Here is a 17,157-nt window from a genome sequence, read left to right as displayed (position 1 = left end):
ACAAGGCTAGAGGTAGCTGTGGGAATTGCATGTGAGGGCTAGACTGAGGCAGTCTGCCCCACATACCTTCACAATCTCCTTTTTATGGAAAAGAGACGTGTGGGTGGGATGTTGGGTTGTTATCGAAATAATGCAGGGAAAATCCCGCTGAAATCTCGGGGAAAAGGCCCATGATTGTGCTTTAAATGTGAAGAATAAACTGGGCAGGCTTTAATAACTGCACTGTATAAGGCCTAACAACTGCTTTTCTCTCTCTCTCAAAGTATCAGCCATTAACTTGGGGGTTGGTGCTGTGCATTATGAATTGAAGAGGTGGCCTTTAGTGTGGCCCTGCAATAACAGTGGTAGCATTACCTGGCACCTTGTTAAAAATGCACATTCTCTGACCTTGCCAAAGCACACCACATTAGAAACACTGGGAATGGAGTCCAGCAAGTTGCATTTTAGTGAGCAAATTCATGGCTGAGAGCTGAATCATAGAAATTATATCAGTGCCTTCTCTCGGGGCTGAACAGGAAAACTGTAAGCTGAAGAAACGTGAGTCTGAATCCCTGAGCCAGGATGGGGAGTGGGGTTGATATTGGCTCAGCAAAAAAAGGTCACATGCTAAGAGAGAAACCCTGCTAATAGAAAGGGATAGAATCAGAATGACAAGCAATAACTCATCTTGGTACAAACTCAGAAAGTATGTGTTCAAATGACTGTAATTACTGATACATACCTACATAAAAAAAGGAGTAATTAGGATATGAATTGAATTTCTTAATACGTTGTATTTTGTTTCACCTTGGTGATGTGGCCTGTTGTGAAAACATTATGTCTACCAGGTTCTTGTCAATTCTTAATTGAAGCTCTATGTTGACAAGAAACATAATTGAGTTTTAAAAAGATGACTTGGCTGCTACAGCTTTATTTTCTTGGAGTTATGTAAAGAATCACAGATGCCAAAAAATGTGAAGAAACAATCTTAATCATAACCATATTGATGACAATGATCATACAAAAACAATAATCATAACTACCGTTACTATTTACTGAGTGCTGAAATTCAATGTCATGTAGACATTGCTGTGTGCTTGGCACTATGGATAACATTGTGGATAAGAAGACATGGTCCTTGCCATCCTAGTTAGTGGTCCCCATCATTTCTGCACGTTAGATGTAGAGCCATTAAAAATAAATACCTGGGTCCCAACACCAGCAACCCTGACTTAATTAGTGTGGAGTGAGAATTGGGATTTCATATTTTTACAAAGTTCTCGAGTTAATCTAATATATAACCAGAATTGAGAATCACTGAGGTAGTGGAAGATTTAAGCATGTAGGTAGATGATTACAACAATAATTGATATGAAAGCTGTGAGGGGTGCCAGTTAGTTTGGGTTTCTGGAAATGATCTTTGAGCTGGAATTTGAAGGCTAAGTAAGAAATAGCTAAGTAAAGGGAATAGGAGGGTTATGTCCCAGGCAGAGGAAAAATATTGTGCTATGGCCTTAAGCAGGGGAAGAAGGGTGTTAGCAGTGCCTGGGCCCTTCTGTAAAGGATTCTGTGGCAGGGAGGGAATCGTGCGAGGAGCCTGAAAGCAGGCAGTGGGGAGAAAGAGTGAAAATAAGAGGCTGGAAACCCAGGAAGAGAGAAGAACACGCAGAACCAATGGCTACATGAAATATTTTGGTCTTGTAAGAAGCATTGTAAAGTAATGGGAAGCTATGAAGTCTTTAAGTAATAAGTGATGACCTTCTCACTTTGAAAGAGCACTCTGGCTGCAGTGTGAAAAGCAGATTGTCAAGAGGCAGGAATAGCTGCAGGAAAACCAGTTAGAACCTGCATGGCAGGAGAAAGTAATGGTTCAGCTAAGAAGGTAGCAGGGAATTGGAGAGGGAGGTGTGACTGTCAGAATCTTTGGGAGGTAGAATTCCAGGACTTAACACAGGGTGTCAGTAACATTTGCTGGGACCAGAGGTCAGGGGTGAGGAAGGAGTGGAAATGAAGCTGTTTTTCTGGGTATTGATGCTGGGTGAGTAGTAGAGATGTTCACTGAGCTGTGGATGCTGAGCTATAGAAACCTGGAGGTAAAGGGGGAAGGTATTAATTCTGTCTGGCACAGTAGCTTGTGGTTCCTGTGAGACATCTAAGCTGAACAAAATGGTCAAGGAGGCAACTGAAAGTGAAGAAAACCTATGTCCAGACTATGCATACGTTGGAGAATTGCTACACATTATGGCAACTGAGGCCATAGTCATGGTCTTTTAATGTAGAACTCATATGTCTTTTCATCAACTTCCTAAAGGAAGAAATGTTTAAAATTATTTAATCCTGAAAGTGAAGATTTCAGGAGGTTAAGTAGCTCACCCTTGTCATACGTCTAAAAAGAGGCAGGGTTGAAACTTCACCCTACATAATGATTACATAGTTATAAAACAGGAGATAACATCATGTAGTCATACCACCTCAGTGAGAATGCTCATCCTCTAAGAAAATATAGGGTTACCCATGCTTGCTTAGAAAGGACCATTTCAATGTGCATTGCCTTCTATTTTAAACAGCACTTGCATCTATTATTCTTGGTAATTCCATGAGAAAATATTCCATGGAGTTTATGACTAAGCGCTGGGATTCAGATTTGGGATTTGCTGCCCAAACATCTGTCTTCTTGCTTTCTGTGATACATGCAAACTGAAGTTGAAGTTGCCTGGCAGCTCACTTAAAATAGAACCAAGAGTTTGGAAGTTAAAACACATTTGGAATAATCAAATAATTCAACCTCCCTTTGTTTGCTGGAAAACATCATGTACTAAAAATTTTAGTCAATTGTATCCATTCATTTATTCAACTGGCATACTAGAATACTGACAGGCCAGGCCATTTGCTGGTTTCTGGAGACTGACAAAGGTTAAAAGCTGTTGCAGCATTGTGTGGGGTGCTGTCAAACAAATGAAGGGGAGAGTACTTGTTTCATCATTAGAAGAGGGGCAAGAGACTTTCAGGAAAATTCCCTGGAAGTCAATACTTAGTTACTCCTTGGATATGTAAATTAAATATTCTGAGCTTCAATTTCCTCATGAGGTAGAGTTAAGTAGATGGAGAAGAAAGAAAGGTGTTTCAGGCAGAGGAAGCAGGAACTTTGTATAAGGCATGAAGATATGAAAAAGAAAGACCAATTTAGAGACTAACATCTTAAACTACACCTTGTGCTGTTTGAGGTTTAGCCTTAGAATTGTTGTTAAAGGGGGCCTATATTTTGAGACCATGGGCATCACCCAAGTCCCTTGGGTGGTGTCGCATAATCGGGTTTGCATCACTGATGATGCTGGCTTCAAAGTAGAGGATGGATTGTCGGGGAAGAGCCTGGGTATGGAGAGGCTGCTTCAGAAGTTATTGTATATGAATCCAGGCAGGAAATGAGATATATGAATGGATTTGAGAGATTTATTGGATAGAATCAACAAAACTGGGAGTTTGATTGGAGGGAGAAGAAAGGTTAGGGATACTAAGGGCAGTGGTGACCTTGTGAACAGATTATGTAGAAAAAATCAGTGTGAAGGAAAGTTAAATTTTAGACTTGGTGCATTTGGGTATGAAAGACTGAAGCAGATATGTTTGGTAGTGGCTGTAACTATAGTTTGGGGTTCAGGAAAAAGTCATAGACTGGAGATAGACATCACAGAGTCATCCCTTACAGACCAGGGAATCATCACTTTAGTGATGAGGGAGTCATTGCAGTCAGCTGGGGGATGTATGTGAAGTGAGATGAGCCAAATTTTCAAGCAGGAGCTCTGTGGAACACCCCTATTTATAGAGAAAAAGAGGAGTAGAAAAGTAGTGGTCTGAGAAGTCGGAGGGCTACTGGGAGGAGCCAAGAAAGGAGAGAGTTTATGTCATAAGAAAGAGAGCAGATTCAACTTCTATAGGAAATATAAATACTGAAATGCATGTGCTTGATATCTGTGCAAATGGCTTTGATGAAATGGTGGGGCAGAAGCCAGCTGTGGTAGACCAAGCTGCGAGTGGGTTATGTGAAATTTAGATTTTTAGGTGGGGTTTGGAAAGCAAATAGCACACGGAGAAAAAGTGCTATCAACAGTTAAGTCATAAGAGTTTGTGGAGCATGGGTCTGCTCACTGGGAACGTTGAAGGGAGTGAACTAAAGTCAAGAGAAGTGGTCCATAAGCAGTTCTGAGAGGATGTGGTCTCTTCCCAACAGGTGTGGAGAGCATAGGAGAAGGACTCTGTAGAGTCTCTGTTACCCATTGCTAACTACCCCTTTCCTGAAGATGGAATGAAGTAACATTCCCAGAGGGCAGTTTGAGGTACTGAATTCTCCCAGAAGATGGAGTAAAAATTTCCTCTTCAACTCATGTGCTCCCAGGAGTCTTTGGGTTTGTAGGGATCTCTGTAAAGAGTCTCAACTATTTTAGTCATCATTTCCAAATACTTGCTTTGTACAGTATCCAAACTTTTCCCAAGGGGGAGACACTTTTCCCTCCACTCAGAACATCATTATAATTCTAAAGAAGAGAAAGCATATAGCATCCTTCTTGTTTACTCTGGTCCCTCAAGTCTGCTTCCCAGTCTACCTGCACTCTGCCTGCCTATATGAGTTGCAGCTACTTAGAAGTAGACCAGCTGGGTGTAAGCAAGGAGTGTACAGATTGTGCTGTACGTGTGGCTCTCTCCTGGGGCCTAGACCACATTGCTTCTGTATTCTACAGGCAGCTTATGCCTTATAGGAAAAGACAATCTATTTCACCTCATGGAATAAAAATATGAGAATCCTGTGAAACATGCAATATAAGGATTAATATCCTTTTATTATTTAATAATCATCGGCTCATTTTTTTCACCTTACAGAAAAATCATGGCAAGGTAACTTATGAATATGAACTCATAGTGGGGTAGGGGGACATAGATTATCTTAGAGGGTAGATCCCTTATCACTATAAAGTCCTTTTAGGGAAATGAGCTACTTGAGTCCACAGGACAAGCCCCCTTCTTCCCCAGACACGCAGTGACACATTGTACTCCCATTCCTTTCAGTTGTTTTTTCAATCCTTGCTGGTAACCCACCTCATAGTCACACATTCTTTCTTCATTCAGATTATAGATTGACCAGAACACCAATATTTTAGTCATCTTACGTATTTGAGGAAATAACCAGACTAACACACATTTTTTTTTTTCCCCTGTTGTATCTACCTTACTAGTTTTGATCTGGGACACATCTTTCTCCAAGATCAGGAAATTTTCTTTAAACACTCAACTTCTTCACTAAAAGAGTATCAAAAATATGCTTTAAATAAATAAAATAAGGGAGGCCCTCCCTAGTGGCTCAGCTGATTAAAGCACAATGCTATGAAGCTGTCCACAGCCACTGCAATGTGAGTTCGGTTCCCAGCCTGGGAGCTGACCCACATGGCACAGCAGACCTCTCCTGACTCACCATGTTCCTCGCTTCAGCAGTGTACCTCACTCGATCTGCCTGTTCTGCTCCCCACTCTGTCTCTGGTGAAGCCTCTCACCCCCTGCACCTCTGAACTGTACCCCCGTTCTTATATGCATAAATAAATAAATCTTTAAAAAAATCTAGGGGACTCTTATATTGTCCCTCTCAATTATCACTTTGATTTGCCCACCCTTAACAGGAATGGATGCTAGTCAATTTAAGCCTGAGTTCTGCAGAGGTGCCCAATATCCTTTAAAATAAAGTTTTCAGTCTACCCACAGCCTGACCAGATAAGATCCAATGATACTTCCCTAAAGAGAGCAGAGGAGATGAGATTGATCTGGGAAGAAGGAATGAGTGCGGACCCAGAGATTTCTACTTGGACTAATTAGGTTGGTCAGAGACTGGCAGCCTGGCAGAATGGACATAGGATACTGGGTACACAAATGAGGAAGTAGAAATGAGAGAATTTAGCAATGTGAGGTATAGACTAGAGGACTATAAGGTTAGGTGGCCTGACTGAGCCACTGCGCTCCATGCCTGATATGACCCCACACTGTTGCTATGTGGCCAGTACCGATCTCAGTCATTTACCAGAACAAATAACTATGGCTTGTTGACAAAGACAGCTGCTTTGAGAAAGGATAGAGTCCCCAGGGCATACTTCTTCAGTTCAGACGTGTGAGAGGATTCCCTTGGTGGAAGCAATGTTCTTATTGCAGACCATCAATACACAAGATTGTTATGCTTGTTGGCTGGGACACAGGGAATTCCTATTCTGTGATCTCAGTGATATCATTTTGCCGGAAATGGCCCTCCTCCTAGCCAGCCCTATATTTGAATATGGGGTTCCATGATGAGCACAAAGACCTATTGTGCTCTATGCAATTCATGGGCAAAACAATTCAGGAGAGGCCACAGGGGTATGTTTGAGGAGGTAAATGGTATGGAGAGAAGGAAGTGTGCAGGAGGAGAATGGGGTAACCTCCTTTGCTTCCTTATTTTGCACACATGAAGTCTCTGCTGGCATTTGAAATTTGCAGTTGTTAACATTTTTAAACTCAAGCACACAAAGTGCAGAGTCAGTTACTTGCTGCTAATCTGAGAACAGCATGTCCACAGTCATGGGCCAGGGGTATATGGAGTTGGCAGGATCAGATTTTCAGGAAGAACTTTTTTCTGCACCCCCTCCACCTCTTTTCCATTGCTTGGGGGGCACCAGATGGGCTCTTCCCACCCAAAGCTGAGCCTCTGGGGGATCTACTTAGGATCCCTAAGCTACTTTGTTTTTGTTTTTTTTTTTTAAGATTTATTTATTTGTACAGAACTGGGGTACAGGCCAGAGATGCGGAGGGTGAGAGGATTCACCAGAGACAGAGTGGGGTGCAGAACGGCAGATCGACGAAGTACACTGCTGAGGGGAGCAGTGGGCGGGTCAGGAGAGGTCTGCCGCGCCATGTGGTCACCTCCGGGGCAGGCAGGGATTGAACTCATGGGGAAGTGGCTTAAGCTTCTTAGTGCTGTGCTTTAACCCGCTGCACCACCTGGGAGGGCCCCTAAGCTACTTTGTTAAGATAAATGCACTCCTTTTCTAACTGAAGAACAGTGAGCTGAAATAACCGCTAGATAACATTTCAAAGAGTAGAAATAAAAGGTTATAAATAAAAACAAATAACTAGCTCCGAAGTCTGACCTTCAAGAGCTCAGTGGAACAGAATGTGAATTATTTACTTAATTACCCACCTCTCTCTGTACTCCCATCCCACCTCTCCTCGCTCCTATTGTCCGACTTTGTCTCCTTGGCTCTGTCTCCCAAGCCTGTGTCTGTTTCATCTACGTGTTTGTTATGCTTTACCTACCACTCCTTTGCCTTTGCCCTTTATCTAGCTTGTTATCACTGAGGACTTGAAGCTAATTTTTCGAATTTGTGTATGTATTAACACTGTATTGACTTCTTTGACCTACAGCAAAAAGTGCCACCAAATGAATTTGCTTTATCCTCAAACTTGTTTCTTGTTAATTGTGATTAAACATAAGGTATACGTGAAATAGAATAGGCTCTTTCCATTTGAACAAAACTTTGGATGAGTTCTTTCACATTGGGTCTTCTGAAAAGGAACAAGCTGAGTGATTTGTTGCAAAAAAAAAAAAAGTTGAGACCAGGAATTAAGCAAGGCATTCTGGGTGCACAATTGCTCTACTCTACGCCACATGACAGGCTTGGTACACTGCTGGGAAATGAGTGAGGCAGTGAAGTGGTATTAAAGACTTGGATCAAATGTCTGTTCTGCCACTTGAAAGATGTAGGACTGAATCACAGTCTCTGTCGCTTTGCTGCAAGCTTTTGACTATCAGGGACCAAAGATCCCCAAACTAGCTTTTTCAAAGGTATAGCATTGTCTGATATCATCATTGACAACAATCCAGACAGCACCCCAGTCCAGTCCTGGAAGTAATCACTTTGCATTTCTGGATACTATGAGTGGCTACCACACACAGCACACTGTACCAAGCCACTGTCATGTGGCTTAGAGTAGGGCAGTTGCTAAAAGTCTCACTTCTGCACCCAGAATGCCTTGCTTAATTCCTGGTCTCAACTTCTTCTTCTTCTTCTTCTTTTTTTTTTTGCAACTTTAACAACTTATTTAATCTCTCTGTGACTCGGTTTCCTCATCTATAAAGTGACAGTAACAATGATGATAATAGTACTTGTAATGGTGACCTTATTTGGAAGTAAGGTTTTTGCAGCTGTAATTACAGGTCTTGAGACTAGATCATTCTGGAATTAGGTGGGCCTTACGCCAATGACAGGTGTCCTGATAAGAGAAAGGAGAAAGAGTTTTAACTCAAACACAGTGGAAAGGGTCACATACAAACCAAGACAAAGTGAAGCAGCCACAAGCCAAGGAATGCCAGGAACCACCAGAAACTGGAAGAAACAAGCAAGACATTTTCTCCAAAGATTATGACTCGTTGACACCTAAATTCTGGATTTGGGGACTCCATAATTGTGAATATATAACTTTCTTTTGTATTAAGTTACGAAGTTTCTGATAATTTGTTGTGGACAACTGATGCAGATGATAACATAGTACAGCTACCTCACATGATTGGGGTGAGGACTAAGTTAGTTGCTTTATTTAAAGTGCTGGGAGTAGAATATGGAACATGGTGAGGGTTCTTTAAGTGTAGCTGTTATGTATTGTTAGCTCATTGAATCTTACCAAGCAACCTATGAAATATGCACTATTATGACTCCTGTTTTGCCCATGAGAAAGTAGAGGCTTTGAGAAATGGAGCAAAGATGAGCTTGTATGATTCTAACTAGAGTTGCCTCTCAGGAGCTTACAGAGTTTGGTTTTCTGATGGATCCTTCTGACTGTTGGTTTGGTGACCCTCAAAATGATGATCTCCCAGCAAAGTTTATTCATTCCTGACTCCTCGAGAGGACCAGAAGGTATACGTGATGGTATTTATCCTGTTGGATGCATTGTCCTAGACCTGGTCTTGGCAGAAACCCATTCCAGAGAGCCAGGCCCTGTCCACCTGTGGCTGTGTGGTTGTCTTACAGCCTGACTTGACTGGGAGCAGCCTCCCTACCTCATGGCAAGAGGCAAGGGTCTGTTCTTTCAAAGGCTGTGCCCCTTGAGGGGCTTCAAAGCCCCAAACGGTTCCTTGTATACACCCCTAAGATATTTAGTAGAGATTATGCAGGAGACTAGAAATGATTCTTTAAAGTAAAGCCCTCCCTGGAACTTGCAAGACCCTATTATCAAGGTCCTCAGCTCCTTCCTTCCCTGCACTTCCTCTTCCATATCACTCTCTTAGCCACACTTTCTCATGGCCAGACATTATCTTTGCATGTGCAGTTCCAGTTGCTCTAAGATTTCTTGCCTAAGATGCTTTCTCCTCACTGCCTTGACTCTTCCTCAACACCACCATATAAGAGAAACCTTTCCTGATAGTCTTATCCTTCCTCTTCTTTCTTTTTCCCCTCCTTAGCACTTATATAACACATTATACATTTTGATTTTCTTATTTTTGTCTTTTACTCCAAACTAGTATATGGACACTGTGAGGATGGAGGGTGTTGATCTAGTTCAAAGCCTAGTTCAGGTTTAGTGCACACTGAATGACTAAGTGAAAGAATGAAGCATAGCTCCTCCCAGTAACAGTGGCAGAGCTCCCAGACTGAAAGAATTGGAACCCTTTGATCACAGTAAGCTGCTTCCCACCGCAGGGCTTTCATGGTTGCTGGTCCCTCTTCCTGGAATGTTCTTACTCCTTGAAGTTGATGTTTTCCCAGTACCCAGGTCTCTGCTCAAGTGCTTCCTTCTCAGCACGACTTTCCCGATTCTCAATCTAATACCCCAATCCTATGCCATTGCTGCAGCAAATCCCTCAATAACATGCCTTGGCTTATCATAATGTACTACTTTTCTGGCTTGTCTATCTCGACAATTAGATGAGAACTTCCAAAGAGCGGGGAGCTTGTTGGTCTAGCTTTTGAAACTAAGACAGTGCCTGACTAGGTCGAGAAGGAAAATAAGATAGCAAAATGGTTATATTTATTGAAACAGAAGTATCAACCTTTTGAACCACTCCTGTGAAGCATTCATCTTCCGTTATGGTGGAAACATTGCTGCCTGTCGGTGCCCCTTAGGAGTAGGTTTGTGACAGTTCATCTAAAGCACATGCTTATTTGGAGCTGTGGTTGCTGACGTCACAGTTTTGAAAACTGCACACAGACAGTGCCCAGGGCATTCTCTTCCATGTTCTAGAGCCCTTGAATCAAACAGGATATTTCTGCCACACCAGTTGTATCAAGATGTTTTGGGTTCAATATATTAAAGACCTGACTCCATGAAGTATAAATCTTATGAGAGGATCAGATCAGGGTCCTGGAGGTTGTATCCCCTCTCTATGAGATGTGGGGGATTTTTGGGGAATTGTAAGCATCTGAGCAAATTAAGGTTATGTTTGGAAGGGTGCAGGGAGGGAAGTGCTGTGTATTAGATCCATTGTTCCTTTGTTTAGATGTAATAGACAGTGGTGTTTGCACATTTTTTACTGCTACATTTTGTACTGTTTCCTCTGATCGGTGAAGACTGGTTCATGACTCTAGAGGCTGATGAGGACCGGAGCCCCACATGTAGGTGTAATCCTTTGGATCCCGCTCAGAAGCTTGAGAACAAGCTCCTATTTCAGTGTGCAGTGGGTGCTGCTGACCAAATTTGGGGAGAGTTTGATATTTGGTCTGTGTGTTCCTAGAGAATGTTTTCATAGAAAGTGGACTGCCAGAATAGAGGGGATGGGCAGCCGTTTCATTTCCTAGTCACCTCTATTATGTGCTCTGTTCTAACCAAGGTGTAACCTTTTACCTTTTATGGAATTTTCCTCTGAGAACAATGTTATGTTCCCTACTGGGTGAAACTAAGAACAAGATAGATAAGATAATATGAATAATGACTTGAAATTGCTATTACCAGTGAAATCCATGTAAGTGTGGCTGAAATGCCGCAGGTGTGTCAAACCTGGAAATGGCAAGGATGGGACTATGATGTTTTTGATTTTTGTTATTTGTTACTTATACCTTCATAGAGCTACATGATGGATAAACAAACCGCCTGTTAGGGATTCTTCCCTCTCTTCATGCCATATCTGGTCTCTTACCTAATTCTGCCCATTCTCTACATCAGACACTAACTCAATCTTGGCCCTCATCATAGTAGAAGCAAATCATTTGGTTTTGAATTATTTCCCAACTACTTTGCAAACAAAGTGGATAAACATTAGCTTTTAAAAAAATCTTTGGTGTTTCCAAATAGCCAGCAAAAACAAAACAAAACAACAAAACAGAAAATAGGGGGAAATCAATGTTTGTTTTTCTAATCGATTTTCTATCCTGCCTTTGGTTTTAGGATCTGGATTGAAGAGATTTTGCTCTAAAAATATATTGGTCATCCTTGGCTTCACTTTTATCATGGCTGTGATTGCTTTAATTACTGTGGGACTGACCCAGAACAGACCATTGCCAGAAAATCTTAAGGTAATTCCAATCCATGTGTATGCCCATTTGTGCATTTGTTTCTATGAGGGGACTTGGTCTGGGTGGAAGAAAAGCAAGTAAAATTCCTGACAATCCAGGTGCAAGTCAAAAATCCATTGGATTAGCTGTGTGAAAATGCAAACAAATTCTCATTCTGGAGGAAGGAAGGCCTTGAATCAGTAGTTGGTGGGAAGATAATTTCTTTTATCATTCAGCAAATTAATTAAATCAGTACTCCAACAGAGATAAGTGCTTTATTTCCTACATCAGATCTGTGCTCTACTGTGGTGATATTCTACAATCTAGTACTATCAATTTTTGATTAAAGATCTAGAATTTATTTGTATTGTTTTTTAATTGAGGGAAATTCATTTACAACACTTTGCGTGATTCAGAGGCACAAGATCACACCTCTTCAGCTGCATGTTACCACATCACACCCACCACCAAGATCCATAATCCTCCGCCACAGTCTTTGGGTCTCTTCCCCCCTTTATTCTCTACTCTCACTCTCTACCTTTGGTGGCCTCAATTCTGTAGTCACCCACACTCCACACTGTTTTTTAAAATATATATTTATTTATGCATACAGAACTGGGGTACAGCCAGAGGTGCAGGGGCGGCGAGAGGATTCACAGGCAGATAGATAAAGTACATTGCTGAGGGGAGCAGCAGGCGAGACAGGAGAGGTCTGCCGCACCATGTGGGTCAGCTCCCTGGGTGGGGATTGAACTTGCAACTGAGGCAGCTGTGGCTGGGGCTAGCTTCATAGTGCTGCGCTTTAACCCTGTTATGCCACCAAGAAGGATCACTGTTTTCTTGTTTTTTAATATTCTCTGGGTGTAATTAATATGACATTTGTCTTTGTGAGTGAAATCAGCTAGTATTGTCTTTCTTTTTTCTCGCTTATTTCAGTTATATTATCCCCGCTAGCTCTATATATGTTGTCCCAAATGTCAAGAGCTCATCTTCTTTGGTTGCTGAGTGGTGTTCCATTGTGTACACACTGCATCTTCTTAATCTACTCCTCCGTCCTTACACACGTAGGTTGTTTCCATAGCACAGCTGTTGTAAATACTGCTGCAAAGGGTTCAGGAGTGCACGCATTCCTTTGAATTTGTGTTTTTGCATTCTTTGGGTAGATATCAGGAGTGAAATTAGTTGTGAATCATAGAGTAGATCTATTTGTCATATTTTGAGGAACTTCTATACTATTTTTGGGAAGGGCTGGACCAACCTACATTCCCATCAACAGTGTAAGAGGGAAAATAGACCAATTATAAGCAAGGAAATTGACACAGGAATCAAAAATCTCCCAAAAAAACAAAAACCCAACACATGTCTTTTGCAGCAACTTGGATGGAGCTGGAAAAGATCATGCTTAGTGAGATAAGCCAGAAAGAGAAAGAAAAATACCGGATGGTTTCGCTAATAGCAGGAGTATAATGGACCAGGCGAGAAAATAATAAGAATAATGAACAGCCATATACCAGAGACATTTTTTGGGGGGGGAGTGGGGAATGGGATCAAAAACATGTGTGTGTGGGGGGAGGGAAGTGCACGGGACTGTAGTGATGGCACACGGGTGACTCGGTGATGGGAAACCCACAGGGATTACAATTGAGATGAAAAAAAAAATGTACAAAATGATGTAAAAATAAACTGTTATATTATTATTAAAAAAAAAAAGGGCAAGATTGTTTCACTCGTGTGTTCAACAAACCTTGAAAGATTGAAATGATATTCTACCCTTTTCAAACTTAAAAAAAATTGAGGAAGATGGGGTGTTGTCAAACATACATTATGAGGCCAACAGTACTCTGATATTACAAGCAGACAATGACACTACAAAAACAAAAACTACGAAACACCCCAGATAACACAGTTGCAAAATCCAGGAAACAGAAACTTGCATCAGATACAACAATTTGAATTTAATTTGTAGGTGGGCAGATTCCTTCTGAAATTTTCACACTTGAAGATGTAGTTAATGTCATTAACAATAATTAGGGTCATTAACTATTTTGATTTATTTTTGCTTCCTTTCTTGTTCATCAAAGTAAAAAGACAAAGACACAGTTATCTCACATGTAACTTGTACTATGTTCATTATTTTATTTAATATGCTAATTTAAAGGTATATAATATATTTACATTTATATTGTAATACATTATTTTAAACTTTCCTTGATGTGACAGTAAATAAATCTAAGAAGACAAATATAATTAATATGCTAACAATCACATATATACATTTAGATAATGACATATCTAGAAGTTATCTTTACCATGGAGATCTTGAAATAAATGTGCAGAAATAAATCCTCTTGCATTTAAGGATATTGAGCTGTGAACCTGGGAAGATAAATGGATATGCCAGGCTTCTGCCAACATTTGCCATTCACCTAATCACTTGTTATATAGCAGAGGCCTAGATGTTACATTGGCATTATTTTGCCCCACAAATTCAGTCCGGTGGAATCGTACACAGCAACCCTTTGTCTGTATGAAAGGCTGATGCTATCTCATTGTCAATGGTATCTTTCCTTTTCTGTTAAGAATGATGTCGACTCTCTTGGCAAAACTTCACTCACAGTTGAAGCCTCATTACATTTCAGTTCTGCCATTTGTTTACCAGCTCCAAAAGCACATGATTGATTTCTTGATTTGACCTTTTTACATGTTTATTATTGCATCATTGGAGAAGGGGACTTCTTAGGAAGCAAATCCATGACAGACTTGGGCTCTGTGTTCCCATGAATATTTGTGGTCATGGATGACCTTCCCTTACTGGCAGGAATTGTCCTGAAGTCTTTTGTAATTTTGTCTTGTTGTGTTGGCCTGGCAAAATAAAACATTTTTTAAATAAGTAGTAATCGTATTTGGATCATAGACATTGGCATCAGAAGTGAGTCTTCACAGCAATATCATGAATTTATTTTACAAAAGATCATTTTATATATGCAAACTGGCATGTGTTGAATATACACACTAATTTTAGTAAGATTATATAGTGAGGGCAAAAATGTTTTCTTTGGTGATGATTTTAAGTTATGCTGTTTAGTTTCATAACCACTAGCTAAAAGCAATTTCTTTCTGAAAAATTTGACTTAAATATAGACACTTATTTGATATTTTGTATCTGATACATTTGTTTTAAAAAACATATGATGTCATCACATATGACCATATATCACTGAGCAATTCTTCACTCTTTTTTTCATAAATCTGCATCAACACTTCTGGCTGCAATGAATTTGAGGGAGGTAAGAGCAGAAGATGAAGGAACTATGTAAGAAAGAGGCTTTTATAGAAGTTTGGAAAGAAAAGATTTTGAGTTAAATTTTGAAGAATTTTGTCAGGGTAACATTGATTTACAGCACTGAGGAGGTACAGGTTCCGCTGCCTCAGATGCAGCTCGCTACCAACGCCCCATAATCCTTCACCACACAGCACTAGGCTCCTCCCCTTCCGGGATCTTCAGCTTTACAGGCAGGTTTATAGCGGTTATTTTTGGTTGGTTTTATTGAACTTTTTGTTTTGTTTCTCTATCCCTGCTCCCCACGGGGTGCTCGCCTTTCATTTCTGATTTCCTTTCCTTAGCGTAACCCCTCCAGTTCAACCCATGTTGTCACAATGGCAAGAGTTCACCTTTTTTCCGTAAATACTTGCAGAATATTCATTTGTGTACGCTTGTCAAACCTTTTTAATCCACTGCTGTATCAGTGGACACTTCAGTTGTTTGAAGGATTGCTTTGAGGCTTTGAATATGGCAACAAAGCAGCTGGATAATCAGCTCTGGATCACAGCAAAGAGAGGTGTAGACCGTCACTGTCCCGCACACATACAATGTCAGCTACGTTTTAATTTTTCTAAGAGCCACATTAAAAATTAGAAGCAAAGAGGTCAAATTAATGCAAATATATATTATATAATCCAATATATTCTAATATCTTTTCAACATTTTATCAAAGTAATTTTTAAATAGCTACATTCTTTTTTTCAAATGACTTCAAGTTCCACTGTGATTTTGAATTTAAAGTACATCTTAATTCAGACTAACCACATTTCAGGTGCTTAATAACTAATGACTAGTGGCTACCTTATTGCTTAGCGCAGATCTGGAATACAGATTGGTCTCTGATGTCACTGATGTATTGAAATCCTAGAAATATATGATGCCATAGGAAGAATGTCAGAATAAGAAGAGGTGAGGATCAAATTCTGAGGAATTCTCATTTAAACATGGACTAGTAAAGGAATTTCTCCATAGTACAGTGATAATTCTACTTTGTACAGAGCTTTGCAGCTTATACATCATTTACATTTTTCCTTTCCAGGAGTTCCGTGAGGAAAGATTATCTTCATTGTATAGGCAGAATAGAGCTTTTGAGGTTTTCTTGCCCAAGGTGAAGATGGAACTATCTGACCAAAAGTTGGATGAGCTTTTAATTTTAGTTTTCCCAAACAACACATCCTCACAATGAGCTGAATGATGGATGTTCCTTTTGATCCCAAGGTAACAGGGAAAGAGGGAAAGCTCCAGAGACCATGTGATGGGTGCGTAGCCACAGTGAGCCTCCGAAGCTTGCAATCTCTGGGGCCCCAAAGAGCTGCGGAGAAAGCACTTTGGAGTCACCTGCCCCGATTTTGCCCATGGTTCTCATCCCCTGTTGGTCAAGGGTTGCCTCACTGGGTATTGACTTCCTGGTACTTACGTGGGTCAGAAGGCCTATGTGGGTTCTGTGGAAACCTACTAGTCAGTGGGAGGAAACCCCTGGATGAGAAGATACACCTGGGAAGGGAGTTAAGAGTAGATCAAGAAGCCGTGAGGTCACCACACAGATCTGAAGCATCTTTGTGTCTATTTTTGTGGGGGAAAGTCATTTCAGTGCAAAAGAGACATGTTAATATAGACATAATCACACAGTACTAGGGAAGCCCAGGGAAAGGAGCCAACAATTGCTCCTGGTCACATGAAAAGTCTTCACAGAACAGAGAGTTTTGGACCAAAGTATTAAGGAACACTATGGAGTTTGTCAGAAGCTGGGGTAGGACGTGTTCCCACTAAAGGCTATGCCACGTGTTGACTGGCAATCTGAATGAGCAAGCCATCCCTGATGAATGGCCGGCAGTTCAGAATGGCTGGAATATTGAATATGGAGGCAAGAAGGATGGTAGGAAAGGAGACTCAGGACTGAGCTTAGTATGCCTGGTTTAGGGGTGGGCATCTCATTCATTAAGCTGCAGAAGTCCTCAGGCTTGGTTCTACTTTAGAAGCACCCTACACCTGGGCAATTAAATCAGAGCATTTGGGGGTGAAGCCCACACAATGTTGTGTCTTAAAACCTTCCTATGTGATTCTAATGAGCAATCATGATGGCAAACTACCACTGCTTTGAAGGGTTTCAAATAGGGGGGTGAGGCCTAGAATTGTGTTCCTGAGATTCCTCTTGGGAGGGGAGCAGGCTAGAGGAGAGACTAGGGTGCTCCTGCTATGGTCTTGACAAGGCTGGCGTGAAAGCACTGTCCTGGGGTGAGGGGGCAATGTGAGAAATGCTAAGGTTGACCAGATCTTAGTGACTGGATTCTTGAGAGGACCTTTCAAGCTCAAAATGGAACAGCGATGCTGAGAGCAGCCTCTGCATGGTTCTGTTTAAAGCCA

General features: G+C 41.1%; 1 protein-coding gene across 1 annotated transcript in view; it reads left to right on the top strand.

Moving 5' to 3' along the window:
• ENTPD1 (ectonucleoside triphosphate diphosphohydrolase 1) overlaps positions 1 to 17,157 on the top strand; it is a 70,427-nt gene that overhangs the window by 22,983 nt on the left and 30,287 nt on the right. The window contains exon 2 of the mRNA XM_004681030.2: positions 11,365 to 11,492. Coding sequence (XP_004681087.2) covers positions 11,365 to 11,492 — 128 coding nt within the window. The remainder of the gene's footprint in view (positions 1 to 11,364; positions 11,493 to 17,157) is intronic.

The sequence above is a fragment of the Condylura cristata genome, unplaced genomic scaffold (genome assembly GCF_000260355.1).
Source record: "Condylura cristata isolate star-nosed mole 26May11 unplaced genomic scaffold, ConCri1.0 scaffold00011, whole genome shotgun sequence".
NCBI classification, from domain to species: Eukaryota; Metazoa; Chordata; class Mammalia; order Eulipotyphla; family Talpidae; genus Condylura; species Condylura cristata.
This window is presented reverse-complemented; position numbering and strand designations above follow the sequence as displayed.